Source organism: Fundulus heteroclitus, chromosome 3 (assembly GCF_011125445.2).
Source record: "Fundulus heteroclitus isolate FHET01 chromosome 3, MU-UCD_Fhet_4.1, whole genome shotgun sequence".
NCBI classification, from domain to species: Eukaryota; Metazoa; Chordata; class Actinopteri; order Cyprinodontiformes; family Fundulidae; genus Fundulus; species Fundulus heteroclitus.
Genome location: NC_046363.1, coordinates 36563197 through 36586911, shown reverse-complemented (window position 1 = coordinate 36586911; position 23715 = coordinate 36563197). Strand labels below are relative to the sequence as shown.

The window sequence follows — 23715 nt, the reverse complement described above, 5'->3', positions numbered from 1 at the left end:
ACTTTTAATTTTCATTATTACAAAGAGCACATCAGAATTTTAAAGGTATAGTGCAGGGGTCTGCAACCTTTACAGTCTAAAGAGCCATTTTGCCTACAGTTCATTTGAATAAAACTCGTTCAGAGCCACAAATGTTGCCTGCCCCTTTGAAAAAAGACAAGTTATAACTTTTTTTTTTTATAAAGATCCACTATAGGAAATATGTTGTCATTGTTAAATAAACGCCCTTTTATGTCTATTTTGAGGTTTAAAAAAAGTGGATGGACGGGATGTTGATATTTGTGGATAATGATGTAAAAGACAAATCAGCATAATGAAAAATGATTTAAAATTAACATTAATGGCACTTTAAGCCTCATTCTGTTGTGAAAATTAAAAAACAATTATTACTCGAAAAAAAGTATTATCATTATTACATTTAAATACCATAATAAAAATACAATTTGTAGCCAAAGTTATTGTGGAAGGTCCAAAGAGCCACTTGCAGCTACAGAGCCACAGGTTGCAGACCTCTGGTTTAATGGATAATTTTTCTGTAAATGTAGCTAAGAAAGGCTCAAGTCAATTTGTGAGTAACTGCCCATGCACAAGACCATCCTACCTGCTGTTCTGCTCTGTAGGTGGGAATCAGGTGAAATAATCATCCAAATACACTCTGGTCTTACTTAGTTTCCTCTTCTCCTCATAAACTTGTAAGAGAGTTTGCTTTCTGCAACTCTTAACCATTTTCAAAGTATACGGTGAGTGCAGAGGATCTACAATGAAGAGCTGAAACAGAAGCTCACTGGATACATAGACACTAGAAGTTTGTCGTTGGCCTAGGGGGCACCCGTTGGCCTAGGGGGCCCTAAGCAATCGCCTGCATGATGCTGGGGAGAAGGATCTCTGGGTTCCCGTCCTGGACCTGTGTCCCCAGCGATCTGATCTCGTGAAAGCAGAAGATGATGGATAGATAGCTTGATATTTAAATATGGCCCATTGCTGTACAGTAAACAGACCTATTGTACAGAATAATATATATATATATATTTTTGCCGTTATGCTCCTTGTAAGTGACGTTGGGAACCTGATGAGTCGTTAGTCGATAAAAGCTATGTAAATGCTACAAGAACAAACTTTACTTTGGTCTGTTTATTTTACAGACAGACCTCCAACTAGTAGTAGTTTGTCTTGTAGGACGAGCTTTCAGTATAAAGTCAGGAGTAGAAGCTCAAGAGAAACAGAGGTCTGAAGCACTATAGCCAGGAGTTCAGCTTGATTATTTTAAGATCTCTTTCCTTAATTTTTTTTTTTCTCTATAATCCAAACTCTCCAAAATGCACTTTAAGTTGATGGGGATAAAAATAAAATAAAATCAAGCACCATATGGAGAATGAAGTCTCTAAGCTACGTTCACACTTTGTCTTTCTTCTTACCTTACTTCATGTCATTATGATGTGGTCTTAATATTGTCGGCTCCCATTGCTCAACAGCTTTCTAACAATAGCAAGGAGATAAGCTGGATGGTATCTGCAAGTTTGTTTCCCCAGGGGTTTTTGTTAAAACTTTGTCGAACACTTCTAGAAACAATGACTTTCACCATGACTTCCGTAAACAGTGCGCTGCTCTGTGACGTCTCCTGTTATCTGTGCATGCAGGTCGCTTTGTGGTCTTGAACCGTTCAGACAAGTCTGTTGGCCGTCGCATTTAATAGTAGTATGAACAGCCACCGCAAAAAAAATCATATTTCAGCAAAAAATCGTAATTGAGAGTGAATTCAGTGTGAATGTAGCCTAAGTCCTCCTTCCAATGCTTTGCAAAATCCTACAGCCTTCCAGTGAGAAGTCCAAATGAGGCAAAGCCTGTTTCTCAACTCTTTTGGAGACAACACCCAAAGAACCAAACGTTGTTAAAATCCCAAACTTTAACAGCGCTCTTGATTTTGGCTTCAGGAGATTTCATGCTGTGGCCATGATGTGGGTGCACCCAGAGCCATGTGTACCTGTTTTAATTACAAACCAACCAGTGTTCAGTCTATTTCTAGCGCTTGTAGAGATAAGAGTGTGACTCATAAAGCGCAACAAAGACATTTATGTTCAAGCCACAGGAAACAGTGTTTTTCCTGACGACTGTAATAAATCTTGCGCTTCATCTCTCACTCCTTTTGCTGCTCCCGGCACTCTTGTCATATGCTGATCACCTCTTTTCATATTCAGTGCACTCTAATTGCATCCTCTTTCTCTCTCTGGACTCTGCTTGCCATTCATCACCTGCCCCCAAATCTTTTCAGATGAACAGTCTCCATCCAGGCCAGCAAGCACTTCCTCACCCTCCCTTGATTGATTCTCACCTTTTCCTTTCTCGCTGTTCACCTCATTAACAGAGCCCACGTCTGCTCGTTTCCTCTTTCACCACCCGCTCCTTCCTACATACCGACCCCCCCCGTCTCACTTCCTGTCCTTTCGTTTCTAAAGCGACAGCCGTTTTGGATCCTGCCGAGGACCCAGCAACATTCCATAATTAGACGGGAACATAATAAAGAAGCAGAGAGGGCGTCTCATCAGCTGAGGTGAAAGCAGAGGGCACCGCTGCCGTTCGTCGATCCGTTCTGTCTGGGGGTTTAATCAGAACCAAACAACAGGATGCTGTGGTAAAGCATGCATAGTATAGTTGATTCAGTAACCCTCCGCTTGTCAATTTACCCACACCATCAACAGTAATGCCCCTAATAATAACAATGATTCTGGTAACATGGATATTTCTTTTTAACTGTGATCTCCTTTTGCTTCTAGATGTCCTCTTAAGGAAATCATTGGAATTATGTAGTTATTAAGAAAGTTTATCTGCAAACAGTCTTCACCAGTTTCCAGCGTAATGTTTTGGCCCACAATATTTGTCTAGTGTTATTCATAAGGATGGCTTAGAGAAGATAACCTGACAACAGCCAGATGCATGTCTCGCTCCGCCTAGCTCCACTCACATACATCTGGGACATCGCTCATTGAAAGTGATTTCCCCAACCAAATTTATGGTCTGGCCAATCAGGACGCAGGGCGGGTGTTTCCTGGATGTGACGTAGCGGAGAAGCCACCGTGAGATTCCAACAACAATGGCGGCTCGCATCGAGGAAGCAAGCGTTAGCATTAATGCTGCTATTTCTTCTGTGTTGTCCAATCTACCTGATATTGTTTCATTAAAAGAACATCAGAGAACGGCTCTGAAGGCTTTTGTTGGTGGAAACGATGTTTTCGCCCTTCTCCCGACCGGATTTGGCTAGCGGTTAGCCGCTAACGAGCGGTTAGCCGCTAACCGTTAGCGCAAACCATATTAGAATGCCCTTAGTCCTCAACGCGGTCCGCCCGGGATCGACTCCGACCCGCGGCGCTTTGCCGCCTGTCTCCCCCCTCTTCCTGTCAGCTTTTTTTTATTCCCTGTGTCGCTCTCATCAGCGTCACGGGTTAGCTTCGGTGTGAGTGGTTGAAATAGCACGTCGATAAAGATGACAGACAAGTGGCTTATCCAAACATATGCAAGGATTTTTGATAAGGCCCAGCCTTCAATAAAGGCAATTCCTATGGCGGTGTCCCAGATGTATGTGAGTGGAGCTAGGCGGAGCGAGACATGCATCTGGCTGTTGTCAGGTTATAGAGAAGAGTCATCCTCTCCCTTTCCAGGTTTCATAGAAAGTTAGAGATTCAGATCAAGAACTTGCTGGAGGGACTACATATCCCAGGGTTCTTAAACTCCATTTCTTGAGGCCCAGTATCCTGCAACGTGCAATTAATTGACTGATTTACCTCCTCAGCAGGCAGTCAGGTTCCAGGTCTTTCCCATGACCTTGCTATTTGATTTAGCCTTTCTGTTTAAACCAACTCCATCATTTTATTGATTGGTCATCTTAAAAAGGGCATAGATAATATTTTTTTCAGCCACATATCTGTTTGTTGCCATTTCCAATACTGAGGATATAGTGCTGTGAAAAGGTAATTACTGACATCAATCAACTTCAGTACTGTCAGTGGGTCTTTTACATTGCTGTGGAGGAATGTGGAACCATCTTTTTTTTTTATAGTCAGTCAGAGGTAGATTTGCTCGTGTGCTCTGGACCGTTGTCCTGCTGCTAAACCAAATCGTATAATCTGATGGCCAGAGTATCTTCCTCGGGATTTTGTGGTAGAGAGCAGAATTGGTTGTTCCATCATTCATGGCAATCTGTCCAGGTCCTGAAGCAGCCCAAGACAACACCATCACTATGATGAAACATGTTGGCAAAATCTGCCACGCCGTGGGGCAGCTTTTTTAAGAAGGGACAGGAAAGCCGGTCAGAGTTAATGGGAAGGCAGAATGGGCTAAATGAAGGGCGATTCTGGAAGAAAACCTGTTAGAGGATGCAAAAGCCTTTAGACTGGAGCAGAAATTCACCTTCCAGCAGCACAATGACCCTAAACATACGGAGCTACAATGGGCTGATTTAGATTGTGTTAGAATACAGATAACTCAAAGTACAGGCCTAAATCCAAGTTAGAATCATTGGATTTGAAAAGTCATGTCCACAGATAGCCCTTGATTTATTTTGCAAAGAGTAATGGACAAAATTCCTAGCCGCAACATATTCAAAGCTGGGAGAGACATACTCCTACAGAATTCCAGTCAAAATCAGTAAACAATGTTTACATTTATTCACCAGAATGAATGCAAATGCATGCCAAACATCTGAAATGTATTTGTAGAAGTAGAAAGCAGCATGTTTTTTTCTTTTTAATACTTATGCACTATATTATGTTGGTCTGTCGCATAAAATTCTACAAAACACACTAAATTTTAAGCTGTAATGTGACAAAAAGGTAAAAGGTTTAGAGGGCATCGGATACTTTACCAAGGCACTGTATGGTTTGCAGATAACTGCACTGACAAAAAAAAGACAGGGGGTGCAGATGAAGAAGTTAGGATTTTTTATTTCTTATTTATTTATTTATCTATTTCGAACGGAAATAAGAGTAAAAAGAAAGCAACTTCTTCACAAATCGATGCCATAAAAGGATTTGGCAGAAGTAAAACTTAAATGTTCTCACTCCATTCTAAATGTATTGCTTTTAATCAAATTCCTATAATTTAAGTTGGCCAATCTTCATGTCTAATTTATTTACAGTAAAAGTCCATGATTATAGTGATTATTTGCTTAGAATGTAATTAATACAAAGAAAGGCCAACTCATCATTCAGTCCTTTCAACTTTTATCCATCTCTGTCAGAAAACAATTCTTTCAATATTCCCTGCCAGTAATTTTTTTTTGAGCTTTAAACATCATTTATGCGGTTTAAATGTAACCAGAACCCAGAATTTAAATATTTGTGACTTTAAAAATAGTTTGTTGTGCTCCCTAAAGTCCTCCTTGTGAACTAATTTGACTGCTTTTAATGTATAATGGCTTGGTCTTGTTTTTGTATGTATTCCCTCATACTTCCACATACTAGTTCACATATGGTAAAGCAGAATAACTGATGATTTATAATCCAGTTTGCATCGAAAATCTCCCATAACTGCTTTGCTCTTTGCCAGTTTTAGATTTGGAGTTTCCAGCAAATTTTCTATTATAGTCCTGTGTCACACCCAGGAATTTTATTTCATAAACTCTTTCCATGTCGACATCATCTACCAGAATTTTTATTAAGTCATTTAAAAGGAAAGGATTAGAAATTAGATTTCTTTTTTTTTTTATAACTTCTCTGTTTTTGACTCTTGTGCTCAGCAGCGTCTGCATAGGACTGACTAACGGTGGAGCCATGGGCTGCGGGCTCCGTAAGATGAAACCGGCATCAGAAGAGAACAGTCCGGGAAAGATTTACTCCACTCTGAAGAGACCTCAAGTGGAGACCAAAGTGGGCGTGGCCTACACATACCGCTACCTGGACTTCTTGATTGGCAAAGACGGTAAGATCAACTACTGACTTTTAAAGACTCCCTGCAGATAATTTCCGCATGTCTTCCCTTAATGTCCTCGGCGGGAAAATGAACTCTGCAGAGCTTCCATCTCTGTTGATCTGTTACCCTTACAGCCTCATAAAGCAGACACATTACTGTCATTTTATCCTGCCAGCTGGCAAAAATGTTAATTAATGCTGTTTTGAGCATGCACAACTAAAATGGTATGATCAGCTTAAGGCTTGCATGATAAGCCAACGTGTGAAATCTGCAGGACAATATATAAGTTGATGCGATGCACGGAGTTATTCTAATAATGCAACATCCAGTAGGATTAATTTGACCTTCTCAATATGCCGTTACACTGCATACCCAGCAGAAAAAAACCCCAAAAAAAACCACATGAAGGACTCGAGTGCAGAAGAGATCTGTCACTCATGGAGAAAGAGCACGCTGGCTGTAATTTTCATCACAATTTTCTTGTAATGACAGTGTGTTAATTAGTGCTTGTTGCCTGTACGGCAGCATCTATTATAGTTCCACTCCTGACAGTTAGTCAGTCATGATTTGTGCTAATGATATAGAACTTTCCAGACCAATCCGTGTCAAAAATCCAGCCGGCGGCCGTAAATTATGCCCACCACAGTTCGTCCTGCTGTGGTTAGGGGGACGCAAAAACAAAGCAATAGAGCATCACGTAATTGGCTTCGAGGAAGTAGCTCAAGGTCACAAGTTTTATCTCGAGAAAACTTTGGTCGGTAGTCAGTTTTTCAAAGCAGGTAAAGAGATTTTGAAGGCTTCCTTTTCTTTGAATGAGAATATGAAAGTGACGCCTCTATTACAAAGATATCCAACGTGTCATCGAGAAGAGGAGCCTCTTCTTTTCTCTTCTTACTCTCTCCAATCAGAGGTGTTTTTCAGATGGAAGGTGACCATTTCTGAAATGAAGGTTTGGTATTCTCTGAGGAGGAACACTCATGTATTCTTGTGAGGGACTCCCACAATGTTATGAATTAAGCTTGATTAAATAATTAGTAAAGTGGATTTGTTTCATGGGGAGAAAAACGTTTTTTGGTTGAAATTATTTAAACTTTTGGTTGTGAGTACAAACTGAAGAGGTAAAAAGAGAACAAGTGCAAATTAATTAATGTGGAGAACACTTTTACAAGTTTGAGACACTTTATGAAAGTTTGCCTTGTTAAAGAAGTGGCAAAAGAAATATGGTTAAATACCTTAGATGATTTATATTTGCTTTTGCGTAACTAACCAATGCCCTGGTTGCATGATTCAAGCACATTACACTTGTAACTCCAAATGGAAACTCCAGGGAAGATAAGTATACAGGGAAATTGTTTTGAAAAAGAAAATTGTGAGTTTACTTCACAATTTCCAAATCAAAGGTTCATAATTTACCAGAATTTTGCATTACTATTCATATTTCATTGTGAATCTTATGGGCAACCCTGGCATACAGGTACTGTCCTTGGCCTGTATAGACATATAGACATTTTTTTCTTTTTTGGTTTGATCCAAATTTAGCCTGGTTTAAGTGTTCAAAGTCTGGCTTATTTGGTCCATTGATATCAACCCCAACAACCTTTATACCACACTGAAATATTTTGGTGTCCAGTTCCAGTCCTGAAGGCAGGTATTTTGCATTTTCCAGATTAATTTCTGGGGAAATACACATAATTTTACCAAATGGGTTATCACCAGACTTCTGAAAGAACTTTGTGATACACTCTGCCAATTAAACAAATTGTGCTGGTACAAGGACTTGAAAATGCAGGACACAGGGCCTCAGAAACCAGAATTGTACGCAACTGGACTAGACAGATTTTGTTCGGACAAACCTACTGCATGGAGGTGTAAGTTTAAAAATCAAACACAAGTCCCAGTAGCATTAGCAACGCTAACACGAGTACTTTTGGTAGGAGCGTCTTGTCTCTTCCATTAAGACTGGTTCAAACGGCGAGATTTTAAAACACACGGCCGATTTTCAAAGCCTGAGGAGTGCCACACGTAACAATAAAAAATTGTACATGAAGCAGTTTTGCTCGTAGGTTTGCTCGTAAAGTTTGTGGACTAATTTTAACAGAGAAAAAACATAACAAAAAGAGAAGCCATTGGTTAAAGGAGGGGAGAGACCGCGAACATTGGCTCTAACCTTTACTGCACTATGATATGGAGGTGAGCTGTAACTCTTCCTCTCTCAGGGTTCCCTCACCTCGTTTTCTGATTGGCTACACGTCACATTCAACAGTCTGCGTGTTCATTTGTCCTCGAGGGGACACCAAAGACACACATATGATATCGGGGCAAGACATGCGAACATGTTAAATATGGTGGCTTTTTGGTCGGAGCATTCCCGATGTTCTACCAAGCCAACCAGATCACTCTTAACACACCATACATGGCTGGAATATCTCTTAAGATTATCTTATGAGCCAAGCCGATTGTCTGGGGCCTGTCGGAAGGGGAAGATCAGGGCAGAAATTGGGATAATTATCCTACCGTGTGAACCAGTCTTTAGAGATGTCATCCTGTCAGTGATGGTGGTGAAAAAGGTTATTACCTTTGACAGTTTGCCCAAAAAAAACACGTCCTCTTATTTTCTTTTATTTTGATTGTATCTAAGATTTGTTTGCTACACTACAACAGGAAGTTTGCTTTAACTTTACACTACCTAAATTGTTCATGTGGATTTTTTTCCTAGTTAGTATTAGAATTTCAGGCTCTTCAGGTACAAACAAGCACACCATGAAGCACGCTACACACATACTAAGAGCCATATTAAAAATTTTAATTCAATTAAATACTATTTATATATCACCAATTCACAATATATGTCATCTTAAGGCACTTTGCAAAATCAATTTCAATCAAATCATCCAGACAGATTGGTCAAAAAGTTTCCTATCTAAGGAAACCCAGTAGATTACATCAAGTCTTGACAAGCAGCATTCACTCCTGCTGAAAGAGCGTAGAGCCACAGCGGACAGTTGTCTGCATTGTTGATGGCTTTGCAGCAATCCCTCATACTGAGCATGCGTGAAGCGACAGTGGAGATGAAAACTCCCCTTTAACAGGGAGGAAAACCTCCAGCAGAACCAGGATCAGTGTGAACGGTCATCTGCCTCCACTGACTGGGGGTTAGAGAAGACAGAGCAGAGACACAGAAGCACACACTGACCTAGGAATCCTTTCTATGTTATATGGTAATAACAGATGTTCTGCCTCCCCTGGAGATGTAACATCTAACAGAATGCCAGACGAGGTGTACCTACTGTGGAGAAGTAGAAAAAAAGCCTAAATGACAATGCGTCTCGGGAGCATTAGGGCGTACCGCTGGGTGTCAAGGGTTGTGAGACAATTGGACGCATTAATACACATTGGAGGCACCATGACGACGTGTGTCAAAACAGAATATAGCTGGACTTTACTTGTGGGAAGACATGAAACAAAGGTCCGACAGTCGGGAATTGAACCGTGGGTGGTTGCCTCGATAGCCTCCAAATATAGGGCGGCTTCCACATCACTGTGATGGATGTCCCCCACCGTGGTTTAGTGGGCTATTCTGCGTCTTTGGTATGAGGGACATGGGTTTGAATTCTGGTTGTATCAGGAGGGGCATCTGGTGCAAAAACTGTGTCAAGCCTGTGTGCAAGTTGTAATGACTTCCTGTGGCGGCTTCACTTCTACATCTCTACACCATGTGCTGTCCCACCTGTGGTTAGTTAGCTTACTTGGCCGCTCCAGAAAACCCTTAGCTTTAAGTGTGCATGGCTATTTGTCTTTATACCAGCTTTGTGATTGACTGGTGACCTGTACAGGGTGTAGCTCCCCTCTCACTCGTTGACTGCTCGGAGAGGGGCCAATCCCTAAGGTCCCCGAATAGGATTAAGCAGGTGTAGAAGATGGATGGCTAGATAAACACGCCGGGCTCCTTTCCCTCTCTGATTATCCTTTATTGAGGAAGAAGACAGTCGGTTGGCGTAAAGGTTTGAGTTAATATAAGTTCAGGCACGGTATTAGAGCCAGATTAGGGTTAAACATAATAGAGGTCAGAAGGGTTGAGGTAAGTTAATGGGAAATAAATGCACCAGGCCGGGGAAGAGCCTGGCTGCTATATATAGCTATCACTCAGTTATTTCTGCCCCCTGACAGTTACAGCTGAAGTGGGGGCAGGCGGGGGCCGGGTGGAGGTTTGTTGTTGGCAGTGCTGCGGTGGGGAAGGGAGATGTAGTATGCTGATTGCTCGTCCTGACAGTTGATTAGTCTCCATTACTTTGTTAGGCAGACTAGGTAGATGGATGAAGGAATCCAGCAATGTCCGGAGGGCCAGACATCCTTTGGGGCCTGACATGAGGGGCGGGGCACAGATTGTGCACCTCATTATAAAAATGTCTGGCTGTTGGTGTGTTTGGGGTGGCGGGCTTATGACCATATTTTTTATTATTAGCTTCAGGTACGCTCTATGATGTCGGGAGTTTGGCCCTTACAGTAATTAGTTTCTTTTCAACCACTGTCAGGACGCCTCCGGTCTTTTTCCCTCTTTGTAATGCGTGTGTTTTCTGGTTTCCCGCTGGAGCACATTAAATTAAGGAAATATGTATGTACATGTGGCCCCAGAGTGTGAAATATTTCATGCGTTCAGCAGATTTTCAGGTTGAAGGGTTAGTGTGTAACTCGTGGCTGTAATTACTCTGTACCATGTACTAAAGTGAGGTAATGATTCATGTGTCTGACTTTTTCTGCAGGAAACCTGTAAAATATTTAAATACAGTCAAAGGTTATGAATAAGAAAACCGGCGTTGGTGGCGTAGCGCTGGAGGGCAATAAATATAGACTTTCACATGGTGAGTTAAGTCCCTCTGTTGTGTGGTAGGGCATGTTCACGTCTTTAATATGGGGGACCTACGTTTAAATCCCAGTTGCGTCAGGAAGGGCATCAAGGGTAAAAACTCTGTCTGAACGTTGTTAGGTGATTAACAGACAAAGTCAAGGCGGGTTCTTTTAAGACAGAGACCAAGACTGGACCTTCCAAGGTCAAGACTAATATTTCGGAACTCCCACCAAATGGAAAAAAAAAGTTAATCAACCAAAAACACTTCTTGTTATTATGACACTGATGTGTCATAATAAACCAATATATAAGCTATTTATTGCACTCACTCACACATACACAATGTCTGACCTGAACTCATCGATTTACATTCTACAGTATTTGCGTGACAATTTTAAACAACCTGAGCAGAGTAATGAAGTTTTGTCTTTTTCTAAACAGGGTCTGACATTTAGGTTCATTTTGGTGAGAGTGAGGTTGCTAAGATGAACACTGTTTACTCCCCCCCCCCACCCCCCTGGTACCCTTTTTGCTTTCTTCTGCAAAACAAATAGATTTTTTCAGCCGTCTATTCACAATAGACATAACAATTTACATTGTCCCCCTCACTTCCCAAATTGTTGATGCTAAAGGAGGACAAAATTTAAACTTTTTCTTCATACTGTTTATGTTCATGAACATTAAATGTAATAACTTTGGAATCTACTGACCTTCTTATGCTCTCCGATACCAGGTGTGTGCTCCATGAAAGCTAGACTGCAAGTGGACTAACAAACGATCTCTTTTAACTTTAAGGACCAAACGCCACAATCTAGTCTAGGGCTCTAACCATTCATGTGGAACAAGAATTATCTGTCATAAGCAACAATAACATTGCTTTTTGTTCTTTTTTTCTGTGATGGCAACATGCAGCTGTGCTCTTTTCACTTCTGCTACTTTTAATTCACATTCAGAAGAAGGAAGTTACGTTTTTTAGATACTTGACAAAAACTACAGAGTCTCAAACCGGCCAGATATCAACCCAAAAATATTGACTGGTGACAAAAACAGATTTAAAAAAAGGACTTTCAATGTGGAAATACTTAAAAACCTCTTAGTGGTGTTAACATCTGACTTGGAATCTGGAGATTGTTAGAAAGCATTTGTAGCTGCTAAGCCAAAACTTGTCAGAGAAGATCACTCAGCATATGTATGCGTAACCTCTTCAAACTATTGGCTTTGGCCCAAAATGGTCAACATCCTGTAGGGTTTGCACAATGAGTCTAGGTGGATATTTTGTAGTTCTAAAAAAGGTTGCATATGTTTGCCAGATTTCATAAACCGCGGTCAAAGCACAGACTGTGTCTGGTCGATTGAAGTCTTCTAGTGGACGCTGTGAGCACTTTTTGTCAAATAATTATTATGTGGATATATGTTTTGACAGGGATGATACATGGGACGTACTGTGGAACCGTTTCTTTAAATCTTTTTTTGTTTTATGACGTTTTAATTACTAATAAATTATTACTCAAAAGCAAAAAACAATAAGTGTGACACCGTAATAAACACAGCAAAATTCACCTAATAACAGCTTTTCCTCTGCTTTTAAATATACTTATAAAGAGCAAATGGGTCTCCAAAGATCATGAAGCAGCAGCAGTCTACCTCAGCATATTTCACAGGGAGCTGTTTGTTTCCTGTGCTCTTCACAGATAGGGTACAGTGAGCCCTCACGATGCTTAGTTCACTTCACTTCTGCACCGTGAATAATGTTTGCTGTAATTGCTTGCCCCAGAATTAGATCATAGCTGTGCTGCTGCGCTTGCTGGCGCCACAGTGTCCCCGCAGGTTACTCACCAGCCGCCAAATGTACAAAAATAACACGTTTCAGTGCAGAAACACTGATGAGAGGAAAGGTAAATTGGTGAAGAGCTTCATGTTATAAACCCGTTTTATTTTTTTAAATATCTGTGTGGGCCCACCAATGAGCTGCTGTTCATTTTCATGGTCGTTCTGATTCATCCATTCAACTCTATTAAAATAAAAGACACAAGAAAAAAGCCTAAACATGGAGTCTGTTTGATATTGAGATCATGACCCCACGGGGAGCCCGGAAAGCGCTCAGCTGTTGCCGTGTTAGATGGTGTGGAAAGCGACCATTCCACTCCAAACGCCAGCACTGCCGACTCAGGGATGTTATTTTCCACAATGTGATTTTCCGACGTTTAAAACGCCGGGAGGAATTGAAAACACTGAAAACTTGCTCGACACGCAGGACGTCTTGTACGTGCAGAGAATACGGCGTAACACGAACGTTGCCCTGGACACGGATGCCGCCGGTTAGGATGCACCCACACGCCGATCCAGAACCAGACGCACACACACGCCGTTTGATATCATCTCAGGAACGACACACCTCATTTATATGCAAAGCCCTCGGAGCCCAGAGTCCCCTTGTTAATATGAGATGTAGGAATGGTGGCAGGTGACCGAGGAGCCCCCCCCCCTCCATCCCAATCCTCCCTCTATTATTCCTCTTAAATGTAAGACTGAGCTGCAGGACGGGTCAGCAGGAACCGCACACGACTGGAGTCTCTTCTCCAAGGGGGAGATTAGTCCCCGGATGGCGGGGGAAGCCTGGATTTATCCCCCGGCTCCTCAGCTTGAGAGGTGGAATTGAATCGCAGTTATTGGAGGGGAGAATGACATTGAAGGCTGAATTCACGGTCATGTGGTTTTTACATTATATTTCCATTATAGCCCCAGTGCCCGATGTTTGGCTCTGCAGCTGGAATCAAAAACATGATTTCAGATCAGATGCAGTCAGACCGAGCAGAATATAAACCCACAAGTGACTTACGGTCGTAAAAAACCTTTGGATTAGTAACTAAGCCTAACTATTGAACCACAATCCTTTTGATGTGTTTTATTGATTTGCAGCAGTGTACTCACCTTGTGTATTCCTATTTTTTTAGGACGTGTCCAGGTGTCTATCTATGTGCAACCCTAGGAAAGGCAACGGGTGCCATGCATCTTATCTATACCCTTCAGACTTCTCTCTTGTATTTAATCTTATAATTAGGTGCTCATGACTGCAGTCACTTGCAAAACTGTTTAAAAGTATTAAAATAAGCATTTTTTACAATTTGGTTCAGAACAGTAACATGTCTTTGTAATCTTTCAAAGTCAATCAATACACGAGGACAGCGGTGGGTCACCCTCCAGACGACTATCTTCTTTATGAGCTCTTTAGGAGGCATATTGTTAGAACTAAAATCCACTTTTCTGTTTGTCTAACTTTGCTCTGTTTGGAATTTTCAACGGATTATTGATTTAACTTTAAAGAAACAACAGCAAAAAAAAAAAAAAAAAAACACTCCTCAGAAAATGATCCGCTGATTCTCCCCTTTCCCAGTTTATGCTTTATTTGGTCTCAACCTACTTCAGTTTCATTCTTATCATCGCCTATAATGATTTTTTTTCTCCTGTTAATTCTTCTCATGAATAATGTGGGTAAGATTAACATTTATTTTATTTGCACGTTATTCCATAGAGACTTTATATTGCCACAATAATTCAAGGGTCTGTGGCTCTCATCCCTGCTTAGAGCAGTTAATTCACATAAAAAATGACAGAGATTAATCCCAAATGAAACTAAAATAACCACGAGTGACCCCAGCTGGAAGAAATTATTTATGAAAGACTGGTGAACAATTGATCAAGACTGCATTAGTTTAGTTTAGTTTAATTTATGGATTTATTCCAAGCCAGTAAGAAAACAAGTACAGTAGACTATTATGTGAATATAATATACTACAGAACTACAGAAAATAACTTGGGATGAAGAGAAACTTATTCACTTCCACCTCCATTCCCTAATAAAATTAGATGGTTGCTGCAATTTCGATGTTAGTAACTAATTTTTCACTGTCAAGTAAACATAGCTAATTATATCGATAACAATATACATAAAAACAAGTTACAGATATATCGTTGTGTTATGATTTAAATTAGATTAACATTTGAAGATTGCTTGAGGTGTGACCCCAATCGGTTCCAAAGTTTAACACCACTCACAAACACAAACTTTCTCACTGCTTGGTGCTTAAAGTTACCGCACCCCCTCATATTATAACCCCTTCTCTCTGAGTAAGGAGTTTTTGGATATTACAAGGCAATATAGTGACATTGGCCTTATATAGCAGCTGTGCAATATAAAAATCTACAAAAAAAAAAGTAAAAAACTTTGACTGCAAAAATAAAGTAATGGAATATATAGACAAAAATCTAAAGTAAAGGATTCTGATCTTTTTTAGTAAATTTGCAGCAAGAAACATTACTCATAATAATTAATGTGTATATATATATATATAGATATACATTGATATATTTTCATTCACATGTATACTTCCAGCAGAGATCTGAAAGTCAAGTTGCATTAGGGATGTCTGGGTTTGCCTCCTTGACCTGTTGTCCCTGCAATCTGTTCTCAGATGAACGGAAGATGATGGATGGATGGATTACTTTAATATTTGAATTGTATTATTAGGAAAATTCAAGCATACAAGCAGCAAAGTGAAACACAAATTGACGCATGCAGAATCGCAAAAGGATAAAAAACATAAAAATATAAAACAGAGGAGCGAGAGACTGTACAGTAAGGGCAAATTCGCAACATAGGAACAAAGAGAATATACTGCTAATAGAAATAGCATTTTCAAAATAATATAGGATGTTTCTCCATAGTACATGCACAGTTATTTGGCAGATGCAAAGTTTATTTGTTTTTTCTTTAATGCTGCTGTTGAGTCAGTATTTACAGCAAGTAAACCCCCGACTATTAAAATGTGCATTTGATTTATTAGCCAAGGAAATAAGACTATGCAAATAATGGCTCATTATAACATGTTCATATTTGATAAAACACTGACCGCACAAATGTCACTCAAGTTGAACTTTATTAATGACCCGGGGTCATTTCAAACAAAACAAACTTCCCCCACCTCTTCTTATTTTGGTCCTTCCACTTCTTCAAAATAAACGCAAGCACAAAACATATATATGTTAAGTATTATAAGTTATCACTTTAAAAATAAATTACAGCAGTTAATAACTTTGTCCATTACATGTTACAGGGAAGCAGAAAAAAAAAGCCCCTTAATGTTTAATGGTCATGTGTTAAATTAAGATGGAGTATAATTTGAATTCATTTCCTGTTTTCAGTTGCTGTGTTTTAGGTGAGTAAGACGTCATGCATCCTGTGTGAGAATGTCATTTTTAGTTATTAGAGCCTCACAAACTGACTGTAGGTTTTTGAGAAAGATTTCTGCTTCACAGATGACCTAAAACAGTGAATTGTGATCTGCGTTAATCTGTGATAATTTGAAATGCCAAGGCGTAGGAGCCAACTCAGACTCGTGCCATCTCTTCTTGTTTCTCCCTCGCTCTGAACTGAACTAAGTTACTCGGGTTTTCTCTCTGACTGCTCAGGCAGAAAAGTGCAGACCCGCTGTTTACCGAAACATATGTCAGAACAGAGTTCTAGGCGTGTGACAGAGCCGGATCTCAGCAGGCTCAACAGCTGCAACTGCTGACAAAGTTTTCAGCAACAGGAAACACAGATTTTTTTTGTTTTTTTGTTTTTTATTTCGCCTGGCTCCTTCCTCTTTCCCTTCTCCGCGGTGTGTTTAAGATTAGCTCATTTTGTCATGTTTTCAGATGTGTTTGTGAGCGAAATGTAATTTTGCTCACGCAGAGCGATATCTTCTCCCCGTGATTTGATTCGTGTTGTCTGGGTCTGAAAGAAGCACAGGTTTCGCAGCTGCGCGCCAGTTTTTTTTTTTTTTATTGGAAATAAGATAAAGGGTCACGAGGATGGAGGAATACAAAGCAGGAGAGCAGGTGCAAAAACAGCAAAATCAGATTCAGAGACACTTTTGGATGTGTCAAGCATTCGTTATCTGAAATCCTTTGAAATGTCTAAGATTCCAGCCACAACTGGGATTTATAAATAAATCTTATCGTCAAACCCAGCGCATCAACATAATAACACACCCTGGGGCTCTTTTGATTTTTAATTTTGAGATCCGAGCGTTGCATTGCCTTTAAGCCGCAATAGGAAGTGTTTGTGGTGTGTGTGTGTCTACGAATGTACTTGTGTGACATTATCCACGCGATGCATCTCGGTTTGTCTTGGGTTTATGTTTGTTTGCGCTTATGCTGCATTTCATCCAGCCTTCCTGCTTATGCTATCCTCTAACATGGCCTGTAGGCCTAACGTGCTGTTCTTTCCTGGCTGCCTGACAGAAAATACGCCTGAGCGCCCCCTCAAAGCTTTATTGGCTCTTATTGCCCTCTCACTCAGATCCAATATGCCAGTATTGATTGTGTCGAAATGCAATCAGGGTCTCCACAGCAGAAGAGCAAACAGTCTAAATTTAACAAAACACCTCCGCCAGTCTGCAGCCTGCCCCCGAAAGCACCTCCCATAGAGGAACAAATGTATTTATGTGCGCGTGCAATAGGACAGAGGATCTTGCTCAACTATTTTTAGATGCCAAGAAGCCTGTGAGGCGGCAAAAGGAGAATATACAGGAAGTGAACTCGGCTTTGAACTCCCTTCCTGTCAAGTGGACAAAGGAAAATATGTTTTAAGGTTCAAACATCAGATCCCGGAGGGGTAACAAGCTAAACTACTAGCAAGGTCAAAACAGATGGAATTTGCTAGTGTTTACCGCTGGACAATACCTAAAACTCCTCACAGGAATAATGGCAGTTCTCATAATAACTCGTTTTTTTTTTTTCTTCTCGGGTTCTTTGTTCCTCTTTATTTAAAAAAGGGGGCTTTCACATGCCATACACAGGTTGCTTAAACAGCGGCATGGGAAGAACGTAGAAATTATAACAGGAAAGCCGTTTTGCAGAGATTTGCAGACAAGTGTAAAACATTTATGTTAACGCTTGCTCAAGGCCATAATTCTCAACTGGAAAAAGGTGCACTGCTCCCTCTAGGTGAGGAATTACACTCTAGCTCAGGTGGAGGAGTTTAAGCATCTCTGTGTCCTGTTCACTAGTGATCGTGGGATGGAGTGGGAGATGAAAAGATGGACTGGTGCCTCGTCTGCAGTAATGTCGGCTCTGCTCTCATCTCTTACAGGACTGTCTCAGAAAATTAGAATATTGTGATAAAGTTCTTTATTTTCTGTAATGCAATTAAAAAACATGAAATGTCATACATTCTGTATTCATTACAAATCAACTGAAATATCGCAAGCCTTTTATTGTTTTAATATCGCTGATTATGGCTTACAGCTTAAGAAACCCAAATATCCTATCTCAAAATATTAGAATATCATGAAAAAGTATACTAGTAGGCTATTCAACTAATCACTTGAATCGTCTAATTAACTCGAAACACTGCAGGGTTTCCTGAGCCTTGAAAAACACTCAGCTTGGTTCAGTAAACTAAATCACAAGTATGGTAGTGGTTAAGAGACGACATAAGATTCTCACAGTAACTGGTGTACTGACCATGGCATTACTGTCCTTGATTGGCCTGCCAATTCCCCTGACCTGAACCCCATAGAGAATTTGTGGGGTATTGTGAAGAAGAAGCTGAAAGACACCAGACCCAACAATGCAAATGAGCTAAAAGCCACTACTGAAGCATCCTGGGCATCCATAACACCTCAGCAATGCCACAGGCTGATTGCCTCCATGCCACGCCACATTGATGCAGTAATCTGTGCAAAAGGATTCCCAACCAAGTACTGAGTGGATTAATGGACATTTTCAAATGTTTGATTTTGTTTTGCTGTTATAAATTTTTTTTTTACTTGGTCTGAGGAAATATTCTAATATTTTGAGATAGGATTTTTGACTTTTCTTCAGCTGTACGCCATAATCAGCGATATTAAAACAATAAAAGGCTTGCGATATTTCAGTTGATTTGTAATGAATCCAGAATGTATGACATTTCATGTTTTTTAATTGCATTACAGAAAATAAAGAACTTTATCACAATATTCTAATTTTCTGAGACAGTCCTGTATGTTGAGAAAAGGCTCAAACAACAATCCAAGCTTTCAGTGTATGGTTCGCCTTCTGATCCACGAACATCTTAACGAATTACCAATCAACAGCAACACAAACACTTAAAAGAATCGTGAATTTATGAGGACCGAACGAGGACTAGGTCATGTTCTTCCCTTTCACAAATGACTATTATGTAGACATTGAGAAGGAAAACTGAAACAAACCTCCATGGTGCCACAAAATTAAACAAAAAAGTCTTAATAGGATCAATTTGTTTTAATTTAAAACAGAAAAGCAACAATTATCACATTGGCGCAGCCAAAATAATCAACTCATCATCACAGCTCCAATACTCATATCTAAAATATTTACTAACTGTTAGGTGAGACAGATGTCAGCTCATATTATACCCCCAAAATCTCAGAAAAACGACATTTGTTCTTATGGCCCCTTTAAGGAGTACGATATTCTATATTAGGTGTCAGCTAAAACAAGTATGGAAGCTGCTGAATTTAGTACAAGCTTTAAGTAAAAGTGCTTTGTTCAAATTGTTAACCTTTTTCTGGTGTTCTGAATTTTGTAGATTACCACTGAAAGTCTAACAAGTTTCAAGGCAATGCAGTTGGAAGCAATGAAAACCGTGTGGCCATTTGGGCTGTGTCTACTTAACTTATTATTTCTGTAGCAATGTACTACCACAATATTAAGTAGTGTTTGGATTTATTTTCTCTGACATAACCCAACTGTGGGTTTTTGGGGTTCAGAAAATAGGAAACAGAAAATAATATATTTTTATTTCTGTCCCTTATGCAACAACTAAGATGCAGGTAAAGAAATGCAGTGCTTTTGTTGCTACTCTTCTAACTTCCCGCGCCAGGCAGCTGTGTTGCAGTGTTAATGGTACGTTGAACATAAATGGTGAAAATGAACAAATTAATTTACAGATGCGTCATTTTCTTTTCTGTGTCCTCTATATACCGCTAATGACTTTGTTGCTTTTGTCTGGGTCTGTGAAAAAAACCGGTAATCTTGGCTGGAAACTTTCTGTAGCAACAATCTGTAGTGCTACACAACAAGTGTAAGCTCCTTATATTACCGTAAGTGTAAATATATATTTAATGCAGTTTGTTTTTACTAAATGTTTTAACTAATTACGTTCTATTTTACTAAATGCGAGAGAGATCTTTCAGCCCACTAAAACTTTAATTTCCACCCCAACAGAAATGGCAGCCATAATCTCCCTCTTCAGATGTCAGCTGGTGTATAAATCTTTAGCTATTTTTCATAGAATGGAGAAGTTTACTTGATTTGGGGAAAGCAAAGGTGTTGCCATGGGTTAAGGAACCAAAACGTAAACAGGTTTGATGCTGTGAGGAAAAGCATGCTTGACATTCTTCCGGGGTTTGGAAACAATTTTATGAGCTTAAGAGGTTCAGCGATTTTCTCATCTCATAAAGATGCCATGTGATCTCAGCCAGAACGAAAACAAACAATCATCAAAAAACCTGAATCCTAGATTCCTACCAGTAAGAATTTGCTAAGTAAGAATTGCTCCATTCTTTTATTTCTTTGAAAGAACGAATGCAGGCAGAATTCTCTGAACAACTATGACAGGGATGTTTTCCTGCTTTTATCAGCCTGCATTTGCTCCACTTGTAAAGCTGTCCCTTTCAGAGCAGTTTACACAGACCTGCGGACTAAATACAGCCTGATTATGATTTGCATAACTATGAAAAAAAAATAGTTTTTTTGTCCTCACAAGCACAACATCCGCATAAACAAACATGACTCATGGCATTAAACTTTTTTTTTCCCCCATCATGCACAAATCACTTGGTAGAGAAAGTGCCTTTTTCTGTTAGCAGTTACCTGAAAAAGAAATGAAAGACTTCATTTTTTTTTTTTTTTTTTTTTTTTTTTTTAGAAATAATAGTCCCTGTCAACAAAACAAAGGTTGTTTCTTGATGAGGTTCGGAGCATTCACAGGAGCGTTTCCATTAAGACTGTCAATAACACCACACAGTGTGTGTGTGCTACTGGATTTCCCTGCTGTGTCCTCGGTGGGAGCACAATTTCAAGTCGATCGCTCTACTGTGAGAAAGATTATTCACAAGTGGAAAACATTTAAGACAGTTCACAATCTTACCAGGAGTGGAAGTCCCTGCAATTTCCCTCCAAGGTCATACTTTAATCCTTATAGAAATTAGAAAAAAAACCCATAAGTGCTTATATGTTTAGTTTTTAAGGCCTTATTAGAGTTTAGAAAGGTTGAACATGAAACTCTTCTTTTTAAAGAGAGGGTTAGGCATCATTACTTATGTTTGCATTGTTCTATCTAAAGGAAATATACAAACACCATATTTGGAGGCAAACAAATGCTGCATATCAGTACAAACACCTCGTGCCAGCTGTCCAGCACTAAAATGGACGGGTAATGGTTGGGCTATACCTGCTAATTGTCGTTCGGACAACCTAAGGAATAATGATGCTCTGTGGGACCCATTAGTGCCATAAAAACTTAACATCACATCAGCAGAAATAGCTCATTCCAGCTGTCAAGCATGGTGGTTGAAGCGTCATGGTCTGGGCTTGTTTTGCTGGTCCTGGGTGCCTTGTAGTCACTGGACCTGTCACAGCCATGAACATTTCTGTACCTCAAAGCATTGACGAGTGAAATCTGAAGCCATCTGTGCAACAGCTGTAGCTTGGTCCAAACTGAATGATCAGCAAGAAAACAATCCCCAAAAAAAAAAAAAAAAAACAGCGGCAGAGACGTGGAATCTGCTGTGTTTTCCTGCAAACTCGAGATACAATTGAAATAATATTAAAGTCTGGATGAGCCCAGATCACTTTAACGGAGTCCTTTGATATTAAGATGCACTTTCCTTTTATTCTCACTATATATCAGAGTGAAGGAAATGGTTCTGATGTCAGATGTAGTTGCAAATCAGTACGTTTTTACTGGGGACAGACGGGTAATAAATAGCCTTAACTGACGGACAAACTGTGCAATTTATTTCCCTTCATAGACCTTTCAGGTACAGTACAAAGTGCTGGATAAGCAGGTCTGCTTGCTTCAAACAGCCTTCTAACAATTCCAGTCCCATCCAACATCTCTGGCAGAAATCGCACATTGAAGCCAACCAGCCCTGAGGACTACCCCCCTGGTTGAGATCCATTTTCTTGTTTTTTGTGTGTGGGGGGATCGCTGGACATTCACCTTTATGGCAGGTTGAAATCACAAGCTCCTGTCAAAGATTTCTGTCGAAATATTCAGGGTTAAAACAGAGACGGCGATTCAGAGAAATGAAGATGCCAGGTTGTGTTTGGCTTTGTCCTTGTGCCAAGGTTTATTCCCGTTTCCATTAACCAGTTCCAGCTCCCCGCTGCAGACCCTCTGATGTTGCCCGCACCGTTCCCAGAGGACGTGTTAGGAATCGGGCGCCAAGCATTTATCAAAAGCATATTTGAAGTTCACTCTGGTTTGACCGATTTGGCACGCAGGTTTCCTGTTTCTAAAGCGCCGCCCCTCAGAGTCACACTTTCAGCTCCCCTTTTAGGAGTCACAGCATCAACGAGCAAAAGAAAACGCACAGTTTTGAGAAAACGCAGCGCCGAAGTGACTCTTTAGGAGGCCGATGTCGTACGTATTATTCTATTTCAGCACGCACTCGCAATGTACAGAGTCGCAGTCGGATAGAGAGCGGAGATGCCTGAGACCTGCTTCTGTTTCCTACCCGTCCCATCAAGGAGCGGCAGTCATAAACAAGGTGCTGATTGGGGTCGATTAGCGCGCACATTACGGTGTGATTGCACTAACACCCACGTGGGGATGCAGAAAGCGATTTGCGAGTGTGATGAATTTTCAGTGATGGAGGAGAGATGAGGGAAAAGCAATCAGAGTTCATCATCCCCAGCTGCATCGTGGAGGGCGAATTTTCTATTCTTCTGTGATGAGGCCAGTACCCCCCTGATGAGGTAGACCTGATACCTTATGATTATATGTGTACACAAGGCGCCACAGAGAGGGGATAGGCTCATATGCAGGTTTGGCTGTAAAGCTGAGCGCTCTTATGGAGTTTTATTTGCACACTTGTGTGAAAAAAGAGTACATCCTCTTTTACTTCTATTCGATGTCTTAGGATATAATAAAAATGATCTGCTTTTCACCCGCTTGAAAAAAATATTGAAACCACCCCTGGATAAACGGGCAAATTGTAGCCGCTCTACCAATGTGCTTGACATTTGGAATGAAGTGTTAGTGCTGATATCCTGTGCTTGGTTTTCTCCAACCACGGCGTTGTGAATTACGACCAAACAACTATAGTTCGGTCTCATCTGTCCAAAGGACGTTGTCTCAGAAGTTCAAGACAGTGCTGTTCAAATGCAACTTTAAAAACCTAAACAATGTTGCAATACTCTTTTACTTTTAGTGAGAGGAGACTTTATCCCGGCAAAGCCACACTTACCTTTCTAATTGTCCTGGGTTTGTGCAATTTCCCTGCATTTCTGCTCTACATGTACTCCTGTGTTTATTTGTCCTGATGATGACTTTCAATCAGGTGGCCTCCCATTTGACTCTGGGCTATCTTAATATACCACCCACTGTGCTTGACAGTTCTTTGTGCTGATGTTCTCCATTTAGTTTTCTCCAAACACGGGGCTTTCCATTGAGGCCATATCGCTATTTTGGAAGTTTTGAGGTTCGTTAAGGTGTAACCTTTATGTTGTCGTGTCATTTTGAGAAATTACACTCCCTCATATCCAAAGAAATAATACCTATAAAAACATTTTTTTTGTGTCTAACTTTCAATTGAGATGTAGCTCCTGTTTTTTTTTTTTTTAGATCAACAGCTTTTCCAAATGTTTCTACTTGTGAATAATCATTTTTCCTGAAGAATAATGGATTTTTACATTGTTTAGAAATGACCAGTCTAACCCCGAGTCGGTCGAGG

General features: G+C 40.3%; 1 protein-coding gene across 1 annotated transcript in view; it reads left to right on the top strand.

The window, feature by feature from the left end:
• LOC105936752 (raftlin) overlaps window positions 1-23715 on the top strand; it is a gene marked incomplete in the record, with an annotated part of 126564 nt that overhangs the window by 16866 nt on the left and 85983 nt on the right. Inside the window, 1 exon segment of the mRNA XM_036135313.1 lies at window positions 5729-5910. Within this exon segment, the coding sequence (XP_035991206.1) occupies window positions 5763-5910 (148 nt within the window).